Here is a 22,040-nt window from a genome sequence, read left to right as displayed (position 1 = left end):
CGTGGTGGGTTCTCCGTGTTCTGTTCTCGGGGCCTGAGTACATTTTGATAGCTGTAAAGGTTCACTGTTAAAACTCCCGGAGATTATATGGATTGACTGTATAGATTTCAGGCGGTGGTTTGTCAGCTATAATCCTGACAAATTATCCTTGTCTGGTTCCATTGTCGGACTCTCTTATGTGATGATTCAATATGGCATCCCCCATAATCCATTCCTATCCCCCACGGTTCTGCCGATAGCATAGACACTCTTTGCCTGGTCTTCCTAAATATTTAATCAGCGCACGTCCAGTTCTTACCAGTATTAAATAGCAAAGACTCCATTATGCAGCTGTGTGTTCAAAAAAAACAACATGGAGAATCTTCACGGATTGAAGGCTTTAACCCTTCAAATAACAGAAGGTGGTGCATTGTTGCTCACCTGGCCTTAAATGGGTTAATGCTTCCAATGACTTAATATAACACAGTAGATTTTACACCCTTTGGTGGTTATATAGGAAGACCAGTTCTAATACAAAGTGGTGCAGTATCCATAGCAACCAAAAGACATTAGCAGTGGCAGCCCCTGGCACAGAACTAGTCTAAGGGGCATCTTTGGGGCAGATACAGAGGGTACAGATTTCTTGCTCCTTCTCACAACACGGTTGGGCTGGTTAGTGGAGATCTTCTGGTCTCCTCAAAGGTCATAGGTACAGAAGATCCACCACCACTAGGGGGTGTATTACCCAATAGGGTGATTTTCCATGGGGCATTAAGAGCCGCCATGCTGTTTGCGCAGTAAGTGGAATGTATCAGCTGTTCATGTTAAAGCAGGGCAGTAAAAGACACGGGGCATAAACACAGATAGTCTGACTGAGCACTAGGGGTTTGAGATGGCACTAAACCATTTTAATCCTTTATTTAGGGTAAATTATTTGGATATGAATCACGGGGAGTTCTCCATGAACTCAATCTCCCCTGTGGGCTCTATCAGCAAATTGCAGAAATATTTTTCTTGTTGGCGTGAAGAGGACGGCATTTAAAGTTTCGTTATATCTGTGTTATCCTTCGCTCAATACAGGCACTCCACGCTCGGCTTGACAACTGGCTAAGCCAGAACGTGCACGGGGAATCAAGTCTTAAAATAATAGGGCTTTGCAGTCAGTGCCAATCAATGCGGAAAAAAAAACCAGGGGCCGTTATCTCCTAGGGAGGAATAATCTGGGAACATGCGACTTCCCGTGCTAAAGTGATCAGAAAGACCTGCGGCAACACCTCGTACCCCTCTATGGTGGCCTTGGCCTTGGTCACCAAAATGGTAGGGCCGCTCCTATCACTGGGGGTAAAATATGGAACCCAAAGCGCCAGATATGGAAATTAGTCACAAAGACGTGAAGAAAAGTTTCCAAATGGGTTAAATTGTGGAATAGACGCCATCTGAAGCCATCTTGGCCAATTCAATAAATATATTCAATAATCGTTTGGATGTTTGTCTGGATATGAAATGCATGCGGGGTTATCATGAGTAAAAGTAGATAAGGGAATGTTGATCGAGGGAGAGTCCGACGTCGACAGGGATTTTTTTTCCCATTTGAGATGACATTAATATATTAGTTACATAGTTACATAGTTATATAGGCTGAAAAAAGACCTGCGTCCATCAAGTTCAGCCTTTCCTATATTGGTTAATTTGTTGCTGTTGATCCAAAAGAAGGCAACCCCCCCCCCAGTTTCGCTCTTTCCAATTTTGCACTAACCAGGGAAAAAAATTCCTTCTTGACCCCAAAATGGCAGTCAGATTTCTCCTTGGATCAATAAACTGCTTCCCCATAATTAAAGATTATATCCCCGAATATTATGTTTTTCCAAGTATCCATCCAGTGGAGTTTAAACGTCTGTACAGACTCTGATAAAACTACCTCTGCAGGCAGAGAATTCCACATCCTTACTGCCCTTACCGTAAAAAACCCTTTCCTCTGCCTTAGACTAAATCTCCTTTCTTCCAGTCTGAACGCATCCTATGCATAGTCCTGTTTATGAACAGATTTCCACACAATGGTTTGCCTTCTACTGGATCAATTATAATGGGTTTATGGAATGGTTAAATTTGAGGGACTTTATGTCCTTTTTCAACCTAATTAACAATGTAACTATGTTGCTATATGATAATATTATATGTTGCTCTTTTTAATGTAATTTGTAACGTAACGTGGTATTTCTGCAACATTGATTTTTAGGTATTTTTTTTCTTCCAATGTATAAAGAATAACCCTGGTGCAAAGGGGTATAAGTGACCTTTTTTTCTGAATTTTACTAAATTTTGCACCAGAACGCCCGTTTATGTAAAAAACCCTGTTGTATCAGTAGGACGTTTCATATGATACACCTGATGTCCTTTCTGTTACCTTTGCAAATCAGAAACAATATGCACAACCCTATGAAGAGATATAAAAACACAGTGTAATTCCCGTAACATCCAAACGAGGGCGCTGTGATAAAAAGGAACCGCTCAGGAGAATTTTACAGAACAAAATATAAATAATTTTGGATTGCAGGCTACACTTTTAATGTGCTTTGGAAAGAAAAACATAAAAAAAAATCCTCCAGTCCCAGGTTTTGAACAGATCTCCCTGGAAACTTAGTTGTTATTTTGAAACGCATTATATGAGACCCAAGCGAAATATGAAAACACCTGACAAGTCATCTGTTTGAGCTGTCAGGGGCGTAAGAGTTATAATTGTTGGTTTGTAAAAGAAAAAACGTGTATTTTTTTGATCCCTTGTTTCCTGGAAAAACATGTGGAGAAAACTTGTTTAACTCTTCAAGAGCCGAGGGATGCATTGCCATGAATGGCACAGAAAGGGTCCAACATGCTAAGTTCTACATAAATGTAGACATATGTACCCCTGGGCCCCAAAATGTCATTTCAGGTGTCCTAATTGGGACACTTGTGTTGGGTTGTGGGTAGGGTTGAAGGTGGGAGTGAGTGCGGCCAGAGTCAAGGCCGCTGGTCCACCATACCCAAAGAGCCATCTCTTGGAGGTCAGCTGTAGAGCATCATGAGGTGGCCATGTTGAAGCTGCAATGGAGGACCTCCATGGATCTTTGCATGAGATAATCAGGGAAGACCAGAGTATCTCCCCAGTTGGCCTATGGCCCCTACTGGTCACCACTGGTCACAAAAGTTAGACTATGGGGCAGCTACTCGAGACGGCAGACTGTCTGCTGAAAACTGGGAAGTATGCATTAGGCAACAAAAAGCCTCATCTAAGGCCTACAGGAAGTCCAGTGTAGGGCTACACAAAAACATTCGCCCATTTCCAAAAAAACTGCAAAAAATGGCACTTTCCCCCTCTTGGAAACCCCAGTGGGAAAAAGCATGTTTCCAGTTGAGTTCCAGGGGTGGTTTGCAACACGAGTTCAGGCATTTATGTCACATGACCGTTCATGACAACATACGCTACACTTCAGGAAAAACGCACATATGTCACCCAGTTTACCGCCCAATATCATGCTGGTCTTTGGCCATGTGGGAGTTGCTGCAGAAGCAGACAAAAACATAAGGTTTCCTTGGCAACCGTCACATTAGTGTTTTCCAACGTTTTCACCCGGCAGAAGTCGCTATTAAGCTCTGTACAGATATCACCTTCAATTCTCTTACCCATACTATCATTTGTCCGGTTTTAGAAAACGTCTAAAGTCACTAGGAAGACCCCAAAAATTGTTACATATTGTAAAAATCTTGTAACTGGAAAATTGATATTTTATGCAATACTCGCACAGGACTCTCCTCCGCCCTCCTCTGTCGCAGACGCAGATACGGTACAGACTACCGTCTCTTCCCAAATACCCGATCGGTTATGTACAGCTGTCGTCTGTCTCTGCCTCGGGGGAATACAGACACTCCGGGAATTGAGATATTTGGCATGAGTTAGATGCGTGGCCTCTGTCTATATCTCTGCACCTGTTATGGGAGCACAGCTCCCCCAACTCTCAGCCAGCCTTTCTGCGACAGAGACACCAGTTTTATGTGTATATATAACTTCATTTTCCATGGGGACGGATTTTAAGGACCCCTTCTACACTTACTTATCACGTGCATCTACTTTGCAAATGCAGAACCTTAGCTTTCATCACGATAACTCGATTGGATAAACATTCTTTGTCTCAGTCGAAGAAGTTGGACTCCGTTCTCTCTCTGCGGTTAGAATTTGGAATCAGACCAAGCTGCTGATTTAGTTTTAGTTCTGATGAAAAGAAGCATCCCATCGTAAATCCAGGGCTGGAGAGACTACGCTGCATTAGATTTTAGGAAAAAAAATATGGGAAAAAACACCATAATTTGGTACAAGGTTTCTTGTTAGCACACCGTCTCATCCCGTAGCGCTGAAAGGGTTAAGAAATGCTCCCAACCCTTTTGATAATGGATTCAAGAATAAAGACTAAATGTCCTTTTAGATAACCTTTATGACACCTCCGAAGGGGTATTTGGGACACAAATCCAGCCCTAGGCACACATTAAAGTCCTTAGCTCAGAGCTGCTCTAGAACTCTGAGCTGCTCTAGAACCCTGTTCCAATAATAATGGTAGTTTTCCTGCTGCAAGTCCAACAGCGTAAATGACCTTTTTCGGCTTTATCTGTATATTTTGGTAAGTAATTCAGCTTTTTTTTCCAGAAATAGTTTAGCAGTCCTGTAACCACTCCCAATATTCTTAAGGAATGACCAGCTGAGCATGATGGGAGTTACACCTGTGCCTGCCCCTGATTCGCTGAGGTTTGCGTGTTGTTTTTCCTGGCACTCTCTGTGCTTTAAATCCATCTTTTTTCCAAGGCGTCTGCAATTTGTTTAAAAACCGTAGCTGTTAAATATGGAGGGGTCGGCAACGCGTCCGCTTTTCTAGGAGAGAAACTGGTAATTGTGGTCTGGTTGCTTCCCCCTTAGACTCGCCGTCAGAAGGAATGAATACTACTGTCTTTGTGAGTCTTCCCCCGAGTGTCGGCTTAATCCAACACAAACTTCATGCCACTTCAGAGGGTCACCTGATTTGAAGTCAAAAGCCCCTAAATGTCAGGTCTTCTCCCACACAGTCAAAAAGGTCAAGTGGCAAAAATGTTTACAGGCGTAAACATGCAGATATAATAGAAACTTAGGACTTAAACGAACCAAGCGACCACAGTCTACCTCTCATGGGTTCTCAGGGCCACAGAGCCTGGATCCGAGTATGCTGATTGGTCCCTTTCTCGCTGCTCTATCACAGCTACAATCCCTGCTTGAATACAGGCGACTTAATTCAGAGTATCTTTACCTCCTGACAAGTCATGGTTTCCATAAGGACCATTATTGGAAGCATTTGGTTGCCACCATTAGCGAGTCTCTACGATAAGATCTAGAGTTCCTAGTTACGGTATAATGCGTGAAACTGCAACTCAACACAACTCATCCAACCGCCATGTTCACAACCACATGTATAACCTTCCCTGTATGTGTTAAGGATACTCTTTTTAATGAAAGAAAAAACACTTTTCAACAAATAGTTAAATAAATTAAGGGGAACTATGCTGGGGGAAAAAAGCACTGAGAGAGGAGAAATGGCTCTGGTTTGCTTACTTTAGGATAACAAAGGTACTTTTTCAGCAAGCTCAAGCCTATAGATAAATGCCAGGCGGCCCCATAAAGTACAAATTCATTTATCACGCTAGAGGGGCCCGAGTGATCGACAGACCTTTGGCTCGCAAACAATTTACTGAAGTTATCAAGTGATTACAGGGCAATTGAATTATCCGCCACGGCAAGAAACCTGCTTTACACGTCGCCTTCAGACGAGTTTCTGGTTGTGAAACGTGTAATTAGTGAGGTTGCACGAAGGTCAGTACATATTCATCAGGAAATTATTATTGCGATAAAACATTGTGTACCGCGTACCGTATAAAACGCATCAATCGTCACGTCAACTTTACAATGCAGATCAATATAGGACGGGTATCGTGACCTTGGCTTTGATTACATATAGTCTCCCCTCTTTAATAGTTAAAAGGTGAACCACATAGTTAAGTAAATTCCTTTGTACAGCGCTATGTAAATCAATGAATAATAAATATAATAATTAGGATTGACTATAAATTATATTTTTGTCTGTTAGGGCGACACCTGAAACCACTTGTCCTCCCCTCTAAAGCCGCTAGGTGTGGGTAATACCCCGCAGTAAGTGTCACGGAGAACGTAGAGATCATCCGATTGGAGGATCAGCGTCTGACTGATTCAGCATGCAGGAAGTGACATCACATCCATTTTCTGCATGCTGCATCAGTCTGCACCACAGAGGTAAGTGGCACTGGCAGGATGTTTGGGGGGGCAAAGACGGCACAGGCAGGCGGTTTGGGGACACTGACAAGCTGTTAGGGCACAAAGATGGCACAGAAAAGCTGTTTGTGGGCAAAGGTGGCACTGATAAGCTGGGGACAAAGGTGGAACTCACAAGCTATTTGGGGCAAAGATGGCACTGTGGGATATGTTGGTTGATGAAATCAGGGGGCCCGACCAGGGCCCTGTGGTCTCTAGTTACACCCCTTCTTAATGGGGAGGAAAACCATGCAGACCCTGATAACAGGATATTAAAATGGCTGCTCCCAGGGTATACAAATACCCTTGTCCTGTAATCTGTACATATTGTGTTTTTTAATCCTTTAACACAGTTACATTAGTTCTTTTGAGTGTAACGCTGTAACATTAAGTGGTGAATTTGCTTTGAAGAATAAGGTGGGGTTTTTCTTTAGTATTTTGTCAGGCGCATGCAAACATTCCTGGACGCAAAAATGGCTTATTTCATTTGTTTTTTTCCCAAATTAAAAATCTTTGAACCAAAATCCACGTCATCCTAAAATATATAATGCATTTTATTGGTTACACTAAATAACGAATGCGAACTGATTTACCGAACGCGTGAAATCTCCCATGTCCTTAACCTGAAAGTCACCGTTGAACCTAACGTGTTTAATATATTTTGAAATAATGGTGGGGGGGGGTTTTTAGTTTTTTTTTTTTACCCAAACTGTTTTTATAGGAGTTACGCGGCCCTTTAACTGCTGGTGCACCTGTTTAGTTCTTAAATCTATCCCGGGTTAAGGCAACTCCCATCAGTAACAGCTATAAGGAAATAAGTGTCCATAAATCACGTTAGTGACTGCAGTAGGTTAACAAGCATTTGGATGACCTTCACTTATGGTCCTCTTGAGGCCAGTACGACTAATGGAATGTAGGAGCGCCAGTGATTTAAGTTTAGAATTAAAAGGTTTATTTTAATTTACTTCTTTTTTTCTTTACAATCTGTTATGTGAAAGTGACTGTAATTGGGTTTGTGTGGCTTACGCAGAGTTGTCGCTTCTTGAAAACCTCGATTTCTTGAATGTCCCATGCAAATGTTGTTATTGCACCTTCCTTTTCTTTAGGTGTAAAAAAATAAGGTCTCGCTTGTATTAAAATAAAGGTGAAATGAACACAACACTTTTTAAAAAATTGTTGACACAGCTGCCGACCATCCTGAATTGGCTGAGACAGTCCTGAAAACAGAGCTTGTGCCGTGATGGTCGACCATAGGTTCCAGGTGATCAGTTCCCGAATAAGGCATAATTAGGCATTTAATAAAACCCTTTTTTATCACTTTTTTTTCTCCTAAAATAATTCCCCGCATAGTGAGTTCAATTGCTCGCTATTAAAATCTACGCAGCCATTTTAGCAATGTTTCACAAATCATGAAATTGTTAATATTCTGTTGACTATGGTGTCAATCATCTCGAGAGGGGCTTTAAATATAAAGCATTTAATTGTTCTGACCAGTAGGGGGAGTCATACCTGGACGGACGTAAAATCGCCAGACGCACAAGCTCCCAGAATCGCGGCTCCTACTAAAACAGAGTCCACTTCTTTGGACAAAACCACTGGCAACCCTGGAGAAGATACAATGACATCTCAGTTAGTAGGGTGAAATGTAGTGTTATACATGGCTGCATACCCTCCAACAGCCCCGGTTTTCATGGGACAGTCCCCATCTTCAGGCACTAGCCCTGGGTAGCTGCTTCACTGTACAGATTTTGAGGGCACCGGAGACCAAGGGCCAGCTGGGGAGATCCTGCATGCAGGGAAGACAAACATCTCTATGTATGAAGGCTGGTGCTCTACTCAAGTGGTGGGCCAGTTAATCTCATGAAGCCTCTTCCAATTCAAGACATACCAGTATGGGACTCTAAGTCATAAACCGGTAGGAAGCCAAATACATGTAGAGTTATACCCTCAGAGGAAGCAGGGTTTGGTTCTTGATTAAACAATAAACCATTATCGGTTTTCCAGCTCATTATACACTCATCTGAGAGGTGTACTGGAGATAAGGTCATTGTAAAACCAACAATAATGAGAAGTTTCACCCTCCAGAAGGGGGCGCTGCGCAGGCATAATGTATGTGGAGGAAGAGGGAGAAAAGCAGGGTCTTAATATTCCATTGGTTGCTATGGCGACTGCATCGCTTTGGACACTTAACTTCTGAACAGAAGCAGGGGAATCAGCGTCTTGATTTACAACTACATTGAAGATTAGTTTAAATTATGAACAAAGAAAGAAACAAGGAGCGAGAGAGAGAGAGAGAGTGAGAAGGAGAGAAAGAAAGAAAGAAAAAGAGAGCAAATGAGAGAAGAGAGAAAAAAGAAAGAAAGGGAAGAAATAAAATGTTATTTCAATATGTTTTTATTACTTCTTAGAAATTGATGATTCTGCCTATAGCAGTAATTGTATGGCAGCTTCTGCTATACAATCTACACAACCAATAACATCACACAAAAGCACAGAGATGAACCTGATAGCGCTGAATAAACGACACTAGGCTAGGTTGACCCCTATCCTCAGCCAGCTTTTTCTGACCCCCCAACTATTTGATGTTTGGCAGCCTAATGAGTTCATCAATCGGAAATCTGATAAGAAGCAGAGCCAACAAACTCTCTTTTCATGTTTTTCTGCTTATTTTTAGAAAGGTAGCGAACATACAATCAAACCCAGCAGATCACTTCTTCTTGGGAAAAAAAACAAGTTCACATTCACTTTTAGAAGACAATTGAATCATCATCACGATTAGTCAGACCCTTTGAATGTAGGGACTGTAAGAAGCGCTGTGGGAATTGTGGGTGCTATATAAAAAAGATAGTAACACTACTACTAATAATAATAATATCACAATAGATAAAAGAAATCAAAATGGAATGTTATATGTTTGATGTTGCTGAATTTCTCAATCTTGTATTACATTTATTAATAATAATAATAATATTAATAGCTAAATTTGAAACAAAACTAAACATGCATATCATTTGCATGAAAACTTTTGTTTTTTTATGAAAAAATACATTTTTTTCAGAAAAATATTTTGCCATGTAAAACCAAATGCATTTGGTACAACAAAATCTAATATTTCCTCCAACTTGTATAATAATCACAAACGAATGAATATTCTGATGTTGAGACCCTAACTTGATTATATATAATGTTATATTATACTCTGTTCAAGCCAACAGTTACTTTTTGAACATTTTTAAAAATGTGTAAATTGTAAAATAAAAAAAATAACACATAATAACTAAAATAGTCACTTTTAAAATAAAAATAACACATAATAACTAAAATAGTCTGTAAAATTATCTCCCGTGAATTACATCCGGAAATCTGGTCATCTGAGATCGTTAATTATTATTTTATCTCCTGTTTGTATGGCAACCACCTATCAGTGCCTGCTTTTGTGTCACATGACAATTAAGTGTTCCAGGCAAAAAATGAGGGAGGTGCCAGAATTTTATATGGTTAAATAATTATTCGTGACAAAGTTATAGTTTTAGTTTAAAAAGTGTTCAATTCACCAGAGTAGGTGGAACAGGAGCTGTAATCATGAGCCAATTTAGAACTTTGACTATAGATACAATTTCTTATATATATAATAAAGGAACTGGAACTTCCCAGAATATAATATAAACCAGACAACACGGCTGATAAGAGCTCAGAAATTTTAAGCCACATTGGAAAAAAATTCTCACAACCTAAATGGAAGAACGGGAAATCCCGGTGGTGTTCTGGCATATTTGCGTTGGTTAATCATTGAGAATTATCTCGTTAAACTGTAATAGCCTCACGTTTTATCTCGGTATCCGAGCAAATAGAAATATTTCCACATCCACAGGCGAAATTCCACCGGAGGGAGTCAAAGAGGTTCTGTGAAGAATTGATTCATGTTCGGAAGATAAAAGTGATGGGGAACTGATAAAGTCAGGATCCCCACCCAAAACAGAACCTCGCTGTTCTCCTTTTTCTCCTTCTATCTCCAATCTCCAAATCCCAGCGGTGTGAATGCACTGATCACCGGCGCTGGTCAGCGTCATGTAAATTAAAATGTCATGTGTTCTTTCTGTATGCCGCTTTTATCAGACCTGGGGACTTCATAAATTACTTGACCCTGAGATTATGGAAATATTAACCCATTATTAGCCCATCGTGAAGATTCTATGTAGGGACTCACCAAATGTGTGGCCTAAGTGGCTTTAATAGCGGCCCTCATGGAAACCTTGATTTGCCATTATTTAAGGTTAGACTTAATTGAGTCACCTGCATTCAAGCAGGGATATCAACCATAACATACTGGGAGCAAAAGCACCAGTTTGGAGTTTTATATATGATCACATCGGGGGAGAATAGGAAGGAGTCAGCTATGGCAATTATCTCTTTTTGGGGAGCGTGTTTTGGAGAGTGCTGGATAAATGTGTTCCTTCCGCTATAATTCTGCGTTGATCTTTTAGACCGCGCATGAGCCTCTAACGCTAGTAGTTGTGTACAGACGCAAAGAGGAACTCTTAACAATAAAAATCTTAGGGCTAGGAAGAAATGTAAAACATGAGATGGAAACAAGAAGGCAATCTTACCCCAGGGGCAAGAGGGCAACTTGGCCTGTTGGGGGGGGCAAGTTTTCCTGGACCATTTAAAATTTTGAAGTAGGGGCCGTCCCAATGTTACCCAAGGTATCAGCTTTCCCTTTATAGCCGCTCTCACAGACCATAACAGAGGTAGGTTTTCTATTGAAACTTAAAGGTTTCGTTCCACCAACTCTGCCGAATTGAATACTTTTCATTAGAAGCATTACTCCCAGTACCGATGAACGCCCCAAACCCTTCCCAGAAAAATTCTTTAATCATGTAAAATGTTGTCTCGTTTGTAATTTTCGCCAGTAACACTTACTGCAAAGAGGAGGCAAGAGAGGCAGAAGGACTTGGGTCCCGAGGAGGAACCGTCCCTCCTAAATAGGGACACTTGGATGGTATGGAGCGAGGTGCCTCAATCACCATTTGCAAATGGAGTGGAAATGAACGGGGAATGATAAAATGGATTAGAAATGTAGGTTTTTTACATCCGCGCGGCTTACCGGTAACGTCAGCGTGCATCTGCACAAGCAGGGGGTTCTTGCTGAGCCCACCGCAGAGAAACAAAGTGCTGATCTGATGTCCCGCCGCCTGCATCGCTTCTAAAATGTGTCTCGTTCCCAACTAGAAAAACAAAGCAAAAAAAAAAGAGAACAAACAAGTCAGCCATTTGCGGAGAATTGTTTTCCCGATTTGAAAGTATCCGACGTTTTTTTTTTTTTAATATATATACAAAGAAAACCGCAGCCGCGGGAAAACACTTGGAGGGAAATATGTTTCGGATTATAGCGTTAAAAGGGACAGCAGCATTAAACGAGGATCCCGCGTATTCCAATGGGGGGCGCAACTGCTCAGAAGGTGTGGGGCAATTTCTCCTGAGCTCTTTGGGACGAGGGGTTAGGTAGCCGCTGTACCCCTCGCAGCCGCCACGACAGTTACGCTAATGCATTTAAAGGAATGTAATGTGAAAAATGTTCCCTTTGATGTGACAGTGTTTCTATGTCAGGTTGCGGATAATATTACTATTTCTCTTGGGTTATCCATTTCAAAAGAAAATAACAAAATGCATTTGCTAACCGTAATTTACCGTACCGCAATTCCTTGGACTGTAGCCAAATACAGAAGAGCCAGATTATCGAGACCTTTAGACAACGCCAGGCCGACTATCTGCAAAAAAAAATAAAGAATTTAAAAAAATTGGAAATGGGATTTTTTTTTCTTAATTTACACTCAAATCCAAGCTTCTCTCCAGTGGTTCTCATTCTCAACTTGTATTATTTTATTTTGTCATTATTTTATTTAAATTTCGGTTGGTTCAGGAGGGATTCTTGTTTTGTGTCAATGGGACATTGATCATACCGTATGGCTAGTTTAAGGCATCCAGAGACAAAAAAATAAATACATTTTATTTTACCCCCTTATTTCCAAGTATATGGTAAATATTTTAAAACATGGTAAAAAAATAACATTATTATTATTATTATTAATAATTTTATTATTAATAATAATAATTTTATTTTTATTATTAATATTATTATTAATAATAATTTTATTTTTATTAATATTATTATTATTAATTTTAGTATTTTTTATTATTAATTAAGCATCAGCATATTCTGCAGTGCCGTACAAGTTAAACGGGGTGGTTAACACGTACATAATAAATATACATTCACACGTACAAGAGTTGAGGTCCCTGCCTGTGAGCTTGCAATCTAGCCCTAGTGTACTTTTAAACAAAGTTCCTGGCACGAATGGTGGGCTCCTGAGGGCCCCGCTCATGGGCTTACAATCTAAAGGAGATATATTCACTCAAAAAGGGAAGTTCTGAACAACTTGACCGAGTTCAGTGAAGCTTAACTGCCAACGTGAACCCAACTGCCAAATCGAGCGAGACAACTCAACTGCTCAAGCTCTTCTACTTACTGTAGAGTCAACTTGGCCTTTTCTTCTTTCAACGCAACCTGTAATGCGATATAACCAGTTGCGTTGACAGAAGAAAGTTCTTGAACTCAATAAAAGCATCTCAGTTCCTCAGGAGATATATTACGTCTATTTTTTTTTAATGTGCAGAAGAGTGAAAGCGCCATTTAGACTCACGTCAAATTGAATTTACTGTAACGTTTCTTTCTACGAGCGCCCATGGCCTCTGATATTGTTTCCGAGGGCTCACAGAGCGGTTCAGTCTATGGGGCAGCTGCACACAGGTTTGTATCATGCGAGTCTAGACATGTTATCCTAATGGACTTTCTAGACAGCACCTGGCAGTCTCAGACGTAGCCAGGAGCACAGCTATATCTCGCTCAGACAATCATCCACTTTTCTAGAGCTCGGTGAGTGGAAATGGGATGGATAATTTGCGTTTTGGTTCCATGATGTTACAAAATTCAGTAAAATGCGTTCTACAATAACCCTTTCAGTATACGTAGCTACTGTAATAGAGGGCGTTAAAAAAAGAGAGCAGGTGAGTAGGGAGAGGAGAACGAGGCTGGTTGCAGACCCAGTAACATCTTAGTAATCATGGCATAGGCTGCGTTCTGACACAAATTGTCTGTCCAAAAGAAACGGTGTAGGAGTACATTTTCCTAAGTTAAATAGTTAATTCAGTTAATTGACCCTAAGGTATCTTTCTTGAAGGCAACGTTGGACTGGCGATGACGAGGTGGCCCTGGCACTTTAAAGCCAATGGCTGCCTAGTGCTATCACTGAGTTAAGCGCAAGTTCACCAGTGTGGGAGTTTAGCTAAATGCCCCAAGCATTATTCAACGTTGGCCAAAGTGTTGTGTGTTAACCTGGATACCCCCCCCCAACAGTGTTCTATGAATTAAACCAAAAACTGCTGGTAGACCTTGCCTTGGTAGACCAGGGGAGGCCAATTATTGGTGTATAGAAAAATGACAATAAAAATAAAATGCAAAGACATTTAAACAAATACACTTTACAAAAAGTTTACAAAAAGTTTACAAAATGTTTACAAACGATGGCGAATCTTCATAACAAATGATACAAACTACAGTGCTTTGGACGAAGGAAGCAAAGTCAGTCGATAAACTTCAAGGTATCTTGCTTTTATACAATCAACATTGCAATCTACTTTTTGGGGCAAAATTGTTCATTTTTAGTCTATTGTCTATTTATCATGTTGCTAGTCTGAAGGATCAGTTGTAACATTGTATTATATAATAATTTCTATGGTATAAGTGCCTTACCATGCCCTTCATCGTAAGATCTGCTAAAGGAGAGCGGTTACCGTGGAAATCAGGCCAAACATGTAAATTAGCAGCAAGAAATCCCACCGGCTCAGACTTTCTAATTTGATCCAGGTGATGGTTTAAGTATGTATATATATGCTGGCCTCTGGAAATAAAACATGAAAAAGAAGTTTATTCTGCAGAATGTAAACATTTGTACATCTGGGTTGGAAAAGGAAAAAAAAAAAATTCAACAAAGGAGAGATGATTTAATCACGGAGCCCGTAACCCAAAGATGCCTTCATTAGCAATCAGCGGCGTTCAGCGAGGGGCATTGATTGCCTAGCTGGGGAGTTTCTTATTCTTATTGTCTAGCAAGCTTTTCGGAAAATGCTGAGTATGGGTCAACAAAACGGACCGCAATTAATTGATCCTCAAATTAAACTAATTTATTCTTGGGTAAGATGTATTTAAATGTAAAGCAAATAGCTGCTTCGTGGCTTTGAATTTTAATAGGAATCGGAATCATTGTGGTTTTTAGTAAAGGGTTTAGTAATATATATATATACTGTGTATATATATATATACGTATCCCTAATTCTTACACCTACATGTTAATTTCATTTTCTCTTCCTTATAATGTTATTTAATGTTGTGTTGAATGTAGGAGCCGCCATCTTGCTGCCCCATCATGTGGTTTATATTTCTGCCTCTTATATTTGCAATAATAGCGTTACGGAGGGACCTGCACGGCTGTAAACAATCTCTAGCGCAATGCGGGGAGAGAACAGGAAGTGGGTTACAACTTCCTGCTTGGCTGACAGGAAGATTCCAATGCAGTCTGCGCTGGGGGGGGGGAGTAATGGGAAATAAAGACACGAGCATGAGGTGCCTGGTGGATACCAGAGCGGGATTGAAAAATTTAATTTAAATGGGATATAAAATTTTATTTTAAATTAAATTAAACCAGAATAATTTAAAAATGGAACAACAAATAAAGATAATAATATAATAAGTAGTACATTGTTTTCATTGTTGGAATTATATTATTATTATTATTGTTATTAATAATTGTTTTATATAGGTTCAAGTATTGTTTTATCTCAATTCAGTTCATCAAACTGAAAGATCTCCATTAAAGTAATATTGTAAAATTATAGATTTAAATAAGATTTTTTTTAAAGTTAAAAGATTAGGACATCTGAATTTAAGAACTCTAGTAGTATTTTTAAACAGGACACCATGGAACATGAATATGTTCAAACAGCAGTATTTATAAATAAAAATACAACAGAAATTCCCATTTACTCAGAGGAACCGAAACTGCGGATTCAATCTGCCCAGTAAGCCCGGTAAGGTTGAGCGTCCACCGACGGCTCACAGTATTGCCGTCAAAAGACTGGAAAGCCAAACCTTTCAAGAGTGGACTTTCTGGAGTAAAAAGTACACATAGGGGGTGTTCTGTAAATAATATATTAATATAATATATGCTCAGCTGCCGCGAGGTTGCCTTGTGGGAACATCAACGGAGGTCCCTATAACGATGAGGGGAGATCAGAAGACCTCCCCAACCGGCCCTCGATTCCCACTACCGATAAAAGTGGGACAGCGGGGCAGCTACACGGGATAGTGGGACAGGTGCCAAAAAAACTGGGACTGTTCCACGAAAACTGGGACTTTTGAAAGGAATGTATGTTATTTTTTAAACTGTTTAGGCATAATAAATGCAAGACTATTTTTTTATTTTTTATATATTTGTAGTTGTTTGCCAGCATTACTGAAACATTCACCCCTTAGCATCATGGCGGAATTTTTACCGCTCTCTCGCCACGCCTTTTGGGGTTCAGAATATAATCACGAGCCCATTCTGGAAACTCCTAGCCAGGCCATTTAAAAATAAGAAAAAACAGCACGAAACCTTAATGACGATTGATTGGCCGTTGTCTCGTTTTAAAGCAAAACTGTACGAAACCCCCGGAGGGAACCAGGCATATCCTCACCAGGCTGACTTCTGACTCCCTCCACCGACTGTATATTTATTCTCTAAATACAGTCATTTAACGACATGTTTTTTCAATTATCCCTTAACATGTGCGCCCTATCAAAGTCCATCGCTCAGAATCACTTGGAAGGCATTAAAATAACTCATTCACATCACCGCTCACATCATTTTAAACCTTCTGCCTTCTTGGAACCGAATTGTTCTAATTTAAAACGTTCCAAATTGTTCTAATTGGTTTTTTTTTTCCCCCCAATTAGGTTTTTTTTCCCTAAAGGTCCGTCCATCGGCCCTCTCTGTAATCACGCATGTATGTATGTGAACTGTTTATTTAATGTATAGCCAGCGAAACTGAGCTGAGAGGCGTTAGACACGTCCAGTGGTTTATTTTAACTCCGTACATTATGCAGAGTCTGCTTACAAAAACACATGAGCTGTAGGACGCCCGATGAACTGTTTTAGTAATCTAATAATTAGAATTAAATGCTATAATTGTTACACGTTAGCAGCACAACAATACGAGCACAGTACTAATATTTATATGTTTCATTTCATTAGGTTCTGGTTGTTAGGATGTTTCCAGGGGCTATGTTTTCTGCAGGACCTCCATCCAGGAATGCCGTCTATATGTTCTTCATACAACCAGTCCCATTGCCTCCTCAAGACCAAGCTCTCATTTTCAGTGCGTCTGCCATCTTGTTTCTGTGCCAAATCCTATGCTGCCTGCGCCAACAAGGAATATATATCATAACATTGATACTATCGCCCTAAAACCTACATCTGAATGATATCTTTTCTTACTCCGGTCCCTTCAGATGTCTTAATATTTCTCTAAAACAAACTGGATCACCCGAGTTTTACTTTGCGTTGTGAGGTTTGAGAACCATCACCAAGACCACCCCAGGTCCATGACCCTAAAATGATCAAGTCATAGAGGTGGGATGTTGGAGAGAGCGACAAATCATGTAATGGAGTTATGGAGATAAAGTCATCTCATAGCCTTTGGGGCTTTGAGGATTGTATGAAGTCATATTTCTGAGGATCCTCGACATCACATTTCATAGAGGTGTCCAAATTATGGAGAAGAATATAATGGTTATTTGGCAAAGAGATGAGTTCCTGGTCCTGGAGTTTCATGATTCCAAAAAAATCATGACCTTGAAACATAATTAGCCATCAAAATAGAGTTTATTTCCACATTCAGTATCTAGATTGGGAAATCTGTGGGATTAAGTGTAAGAATTTAAACGTTCTTCGATCAGAATTTAGAAAGATGAAACATTTAAACACACATATAGCAAGGTCCAAGCAGACAATTCACCTTTAGTCATAGAATGCCATGCAACATTGTCACTGTTACATTGTGTTACTTCTCGTAATTAGGTGGGACTCTAAAAATGTAAAAATCTTTTTAAAATTTAAGAGAGAAAATTCAAGAATCAGATTCTCCCGGTCGAATCACGCGGTGAAGAAGACTTCTGGTGTGCAAGGGCTCCCTCGAATACGGCTCTTAGCGTTTTAAGGTCTCTATTCTAATTTGGAGAGGAACATATCCTGACTCTAGAAATACAAACTTTTTGGTTTTTTTTAAATGCCTCTTATCTATTGTTCCAATGTTTTATTGTTTTAAAACTTTCAACCAGTGAAAGACAAAGGTAATTAGAGTCAAGAACATCTTGAGCACAACCCTCGCACGTTGCAGCTAATGTATGACTGTTAATGTTTTCCACATTGTAGCAGTAGAAGTATTTTCCAGGCGTTAAGGAGGAAAAAGTCAGCACTGACCTGGCATCGGCTTTCTGCTGTAAATCTCTGAATGCCTCGTGTCCCCTTACAACATGATCAATCTAGCAAAGAAACACATATTAAAGTATGAAAATTAACCACCATAACTATCCATTCATTACCGAGACAATCATAGAACAGTAATCCCATATTATTCTAACAAATATTTATTGATCTGCGATTTTAGTTAAAACAGAGTCACAATTTTTTTTTTATAAAATTCTTTATTTATTAATTATTTTTTTTATACTTGATTTAATTTATCGATGCAGAATAGAACACTGTATGGGTTACTCTAACTTTTTAAAATATATGGTAATAACATACTGTCTTGCACATAACAATCGTCATTTTGTAATATCTCACATATTTTGTAACTGGTAATAATACTACGTTTGACTAAAGTGTGTGTATTATTTTGTAAGAAGGTAAAAAAAAGACCCACCAGTTTTCCAGTAGCACTTTGACCACCTTCACTTAACCAAAACCCTGGGACCATGGCTGAATAGTATGGCCCCCAGACCCCACGGACAAAGATTGGCTCCTTGCTGATCTAGATGTGTGACCAAAAAAAACAATTATTAGTATTAGTAACTATTAGTATTAATAATACAACATTCTTTGCAACTTAAACTGTATTGGGTTGAGGAACACCAGGATATAAAAGGGAAATCATCAAGGCGGAAAGGATCAGTTGCTCTGATCTACTCAATGATATATGTATACAACTCCTGGGTCTCAAGGGGCGCAAAAAGGACACAATTTTGGGAAATCCCAGCTTGAGCCCATCTCAATTAAATATTCATAGTTGTCAGGTGAAGTTACACATAATTCTAGGCCTGTTTGTGGCCATCAAGACTAGATTTGTGGCTCCCTGATGTAGATAACTAAGGCTTGTTGGAACTTTTAAGAGCCAATAAGAATAAGGTAGGTAGATAAAGGGAACCAATAGGAAAATGAGACAAAAAACACATGTTTTTATACAACAAGGATCTTCCTGCCTATCATCAATATTCCAGTAGCAAGTTGACCCCCTTCATTGATGGTCCAGGCATTGAACCATCATCCACATTATAATGTTTGTTGAAGAGTATTGGCCATGTTTATAGTACCAGAGATAGCCAATATGTCGCTGCAATATTTTGTCATCATTGTTTAATTTTCACTGTGCTAATAGATAGTGACAGTCTCTAAGACAGTAAATGGATCATTGGTCTGAGATGACTTAGGAGACCCTGAGAGTCTTCAGCCCCTTTTAGTTGAGCCTCCGTTGACTTAGTAGGTGCGCCCAACAAAGAAGCTAAGGAAATCTCTACAAAACTAAGGCCAAGGGGTCAAGCAGACTAAATAAATACCAGCCCAAACTTGACACCAAGCTAAAACGGTTGAAGCGTGTCCAGCAATGTCACAAGTAAAGCAAAGGTCCTGAATACTAGAAAATCAGCACCCAAAAGTTTGATGAAAGGCTCACTACATGGGCGCTAAACATCTTGCATCTGGTTTAAATAGCCCTCTGGGTGTGAAAAGCCATACTAGACTGTGATGCCCAGACTTCAGAACATATGCAGAGCGACACATCAAGGCGCCACACAAGATGCCCAATTTGTACCGAGACACGCCTAGGAATGCGTCTTAAGGCGTAACAGAGAATGAGACAAAACCAGACGACAAAGATGAACGAACGGCCGGGGCTAATGTCCAGACACCGATCCAGTCTTGAAATCGCTAGGGTACATCAATTACGTCAACGTTTCTTCCCTTGTTAAATTGCTAATTGTTGCTGATTGGTTCAAGCAGCTTTTGTAAGGGTCGGGTGAGGAGAAACGAGAGAACGTCAGGACAGAACACTGATTTCCCAACATTTCCTGAAAAATGAAGCTTCTATAAAATGATCTCTTACTTTATCTCTAAAACAATGACACCGATTCGCCGAAATTTCATTTCATAAAAGAAGTCGACGATGATAAATTATGTAAAGCCTCCCTTTAATATATCTTATATTCAGGTGAAAATGTAACAGATTCTCTTTTTTTAGCATTTCTTTTACGTGATGATGTGCAGGAGAACGATCCATCGCTGTTAAACCAGTTCAATTAGGCAATCCCTGAAATTATTGTTTAGTTTGGCGAATGCCATCTGTAAGTGTTTATATTGGATAAATACAATTCTTCCAATTATGTCTAAAAGCTTTCTGGAAAAGAAAAAAAAAGGGGGAAGCGGCACTGAATGACTGGAACAGATCAGTTCAAAGTAATCTGAACATACTTCAGAACTTAATGCAATTCTTAGGTAACAGACACAAAGATGAAAGGCCGCCTATGCTTTGTCATTCTGAAGACAATGTTTCTTTTGGAATCTGTCTCGACAAACACTATATGCATATATTTATATATATATTGTACCTTCAATGATTAAAAACTAAATACATTTAAGAGCCAGCTGCTTCTTAAAACAACCTCCTCAGGTCAGGTCCATCCTTGAGTTGTCTGTTATTATTATTATTATTATTATCCTTTATTTATATAGCGCCAACAGTTTACGCAGCGCTTAATACAATACATAAATTCAAGGGATATGACAAGACAAGAATTGACAGACTAAGACAAACCGATACATTTGGTGGAGAGAGCCCTGCTCGCAAGCTTAGTTAAAGAGGTAATGAAATAGTAAGTCTATTCACAAGTTCGGTTGGGTTGTCATTGAGTTCACCGCCAGTCGTATCCGTGGATTGCCAGGGTTGACGAGTGGTGTTTCTACTATACTTGGCTTGACGTAGGCATGTGCCCCCAGCAACCCCCCTCCACACCCACCGCCATTAGTGCCAACCGCCGGGATATGACATCCTATCCTTGTGCTCCATAGCGTCAATGGTCCATTTGGAGAAGACATCTCCCCTACCGGCCAATGGAGCAGTGGCACACTGGAGGCGCTTGATCGCCTAAGGACTACGCCTCATCCTCGGGGGCCGATACGTTGATGGGGTTGACCTGTCAAAATGCATAGCAGAGAAGATTTCTCATAAAAAGGTCTAGAATGCATCCCCACCAAACCGATACATATCTATATGTAGAACAGCTGGCAGGGTCTTCTTGGGTTGTGCATAAAGTCCACCGAATAGTTTCTGAGGTGGTTTTTTTTCCCTTCTCAAAATCTTTTGACTTGAAGAACAATTATATGCAATCAGAGGGATGGTTGCAATTATAAACACTGGGTTTTTAGGGCTTATTTACTTGTCAGGCTCATGTTGCAGCGATGTCCTTAAAGTAAATGTTCAAAACGTTCTATTTACATTAAGACAAGTGAAATGTTTCTGCTTATGTTACATTTTTGTGTCTCTCACATGTGAAAATATTTCTTAACTCTGGCAAAGTCAACACAAATTAGGTTATCCGAAACCCTGATGCCCCCCCCCGGGGGGGTACAAAATACATTTCTTTTCCCATGTGTCAGAGGAAAGAGCGATATATACCTTGGTGACATGTACATAGTGCATTCCTTTAATACTAAAGAGTTGAAACACAAATGGATATTTCCCTGTTGGTCCTAAGGAATATGGCCTCGGGAATCTTACGATTGATTGCTTTTAGCGAATGATGTTGACAGGGTTTAGCACCTCAAAAGTCCCTGCAATAATGCACAGTTACATCTGAAGACGAGGCATTGAAAGATCTTAAGTAGCTCTGCCTTTTACTCTTTGAACATTGGTCCACTAAGTGGTCTCATCTAAAGGGTTAAAATCTAGTGATTTCATTTTTAGCAGATTATACACAGATTATGGGTGCAGTATTTAATTTTGCGCCCTGTTGAAATACATGGTAACACAGAAACTCGCTCTAACACCCACTCTAACACCATACACTTACACGTATACACACTCTCTCCATCCCTGCACCTCTAACCCCACGCTGACACTCTAGCACCGTACACTCTAACAGTATACAGTAGCACACACATACAGACTCACATGCACATACTAACACCATATAATAGCACGCTCACTAACACCATACACTTACACATGCACACTCTTCTACCATACAGCACCACACTAACCCTCTACACACATTCACTCACTCTAACACCACACACTTGCACATACATGCATATACACATCCTCTCCCATCATTAACCCCTTAAGGACAATG

The 22,040-nt window shown here is 40.0% G+C and overlaps 1 protein-coding gene across 1 annotated transcript in view; it reads right to left on the bottom strand.

Annotated features, from left to right (window-relative positions):
• The window catches only part of LOC149282153 (FGGY carbohydrate kinase domain-containing protein-like), a 70,278-nt gene that overhangs the window by 7,273 nt on the left and 40,965 nt on the right, over positions 1-22,040 (bottom strand). The window contains exons 8-13 of the mRNA XM_089498564.1: positions 18,341-18,448; positions 17,896-17,957; positions 14,130-14,277; positions 12,013-12,087; positions 11,424-11,544; positions 7,829-7,923 (exon numbers count right to left, since the gene is read on the bottom strand). Of these exons, the coding sequence (XP_089354690.1) occupies positions 7,829-7,923; positions 11,424-11,544; positions 12,013-12,087; positions 14,130-14,277; positions 17,896-17,957; positions 18,341-18,448 (609 nt within the window). The remainder of the gene's footprint in view (positions 1-7,828; positions 7,924-11,423; positions 11,545-12,012; positions 12,088-14,129; positions 14,278-17,895; positions 17,958-18,340; positions 18,449-22,040) is intronic.

The sequence above is a fragment of the Sceloporus occidentalis genome, unplaced genomic scaffold, assembly GCF_023333645.1.
Source record: "Sceloporus occidentalis isolate IW3139 unplaced genomic scaffold, rSceOcc1.0.p SCAF_122, whole genome shotgun sequence".
Classification (NCBI taxonomy): domain Eukaryota; kingdom Metazoa; phylum Chordata; class Lepidosauria; order Squamata; family Phrynosomatidae; genus Sceloporus; species Sceloporus occidentalis.
This window is presented reverse-complemented; position numbering and strand designations above follow the sequence as displayed.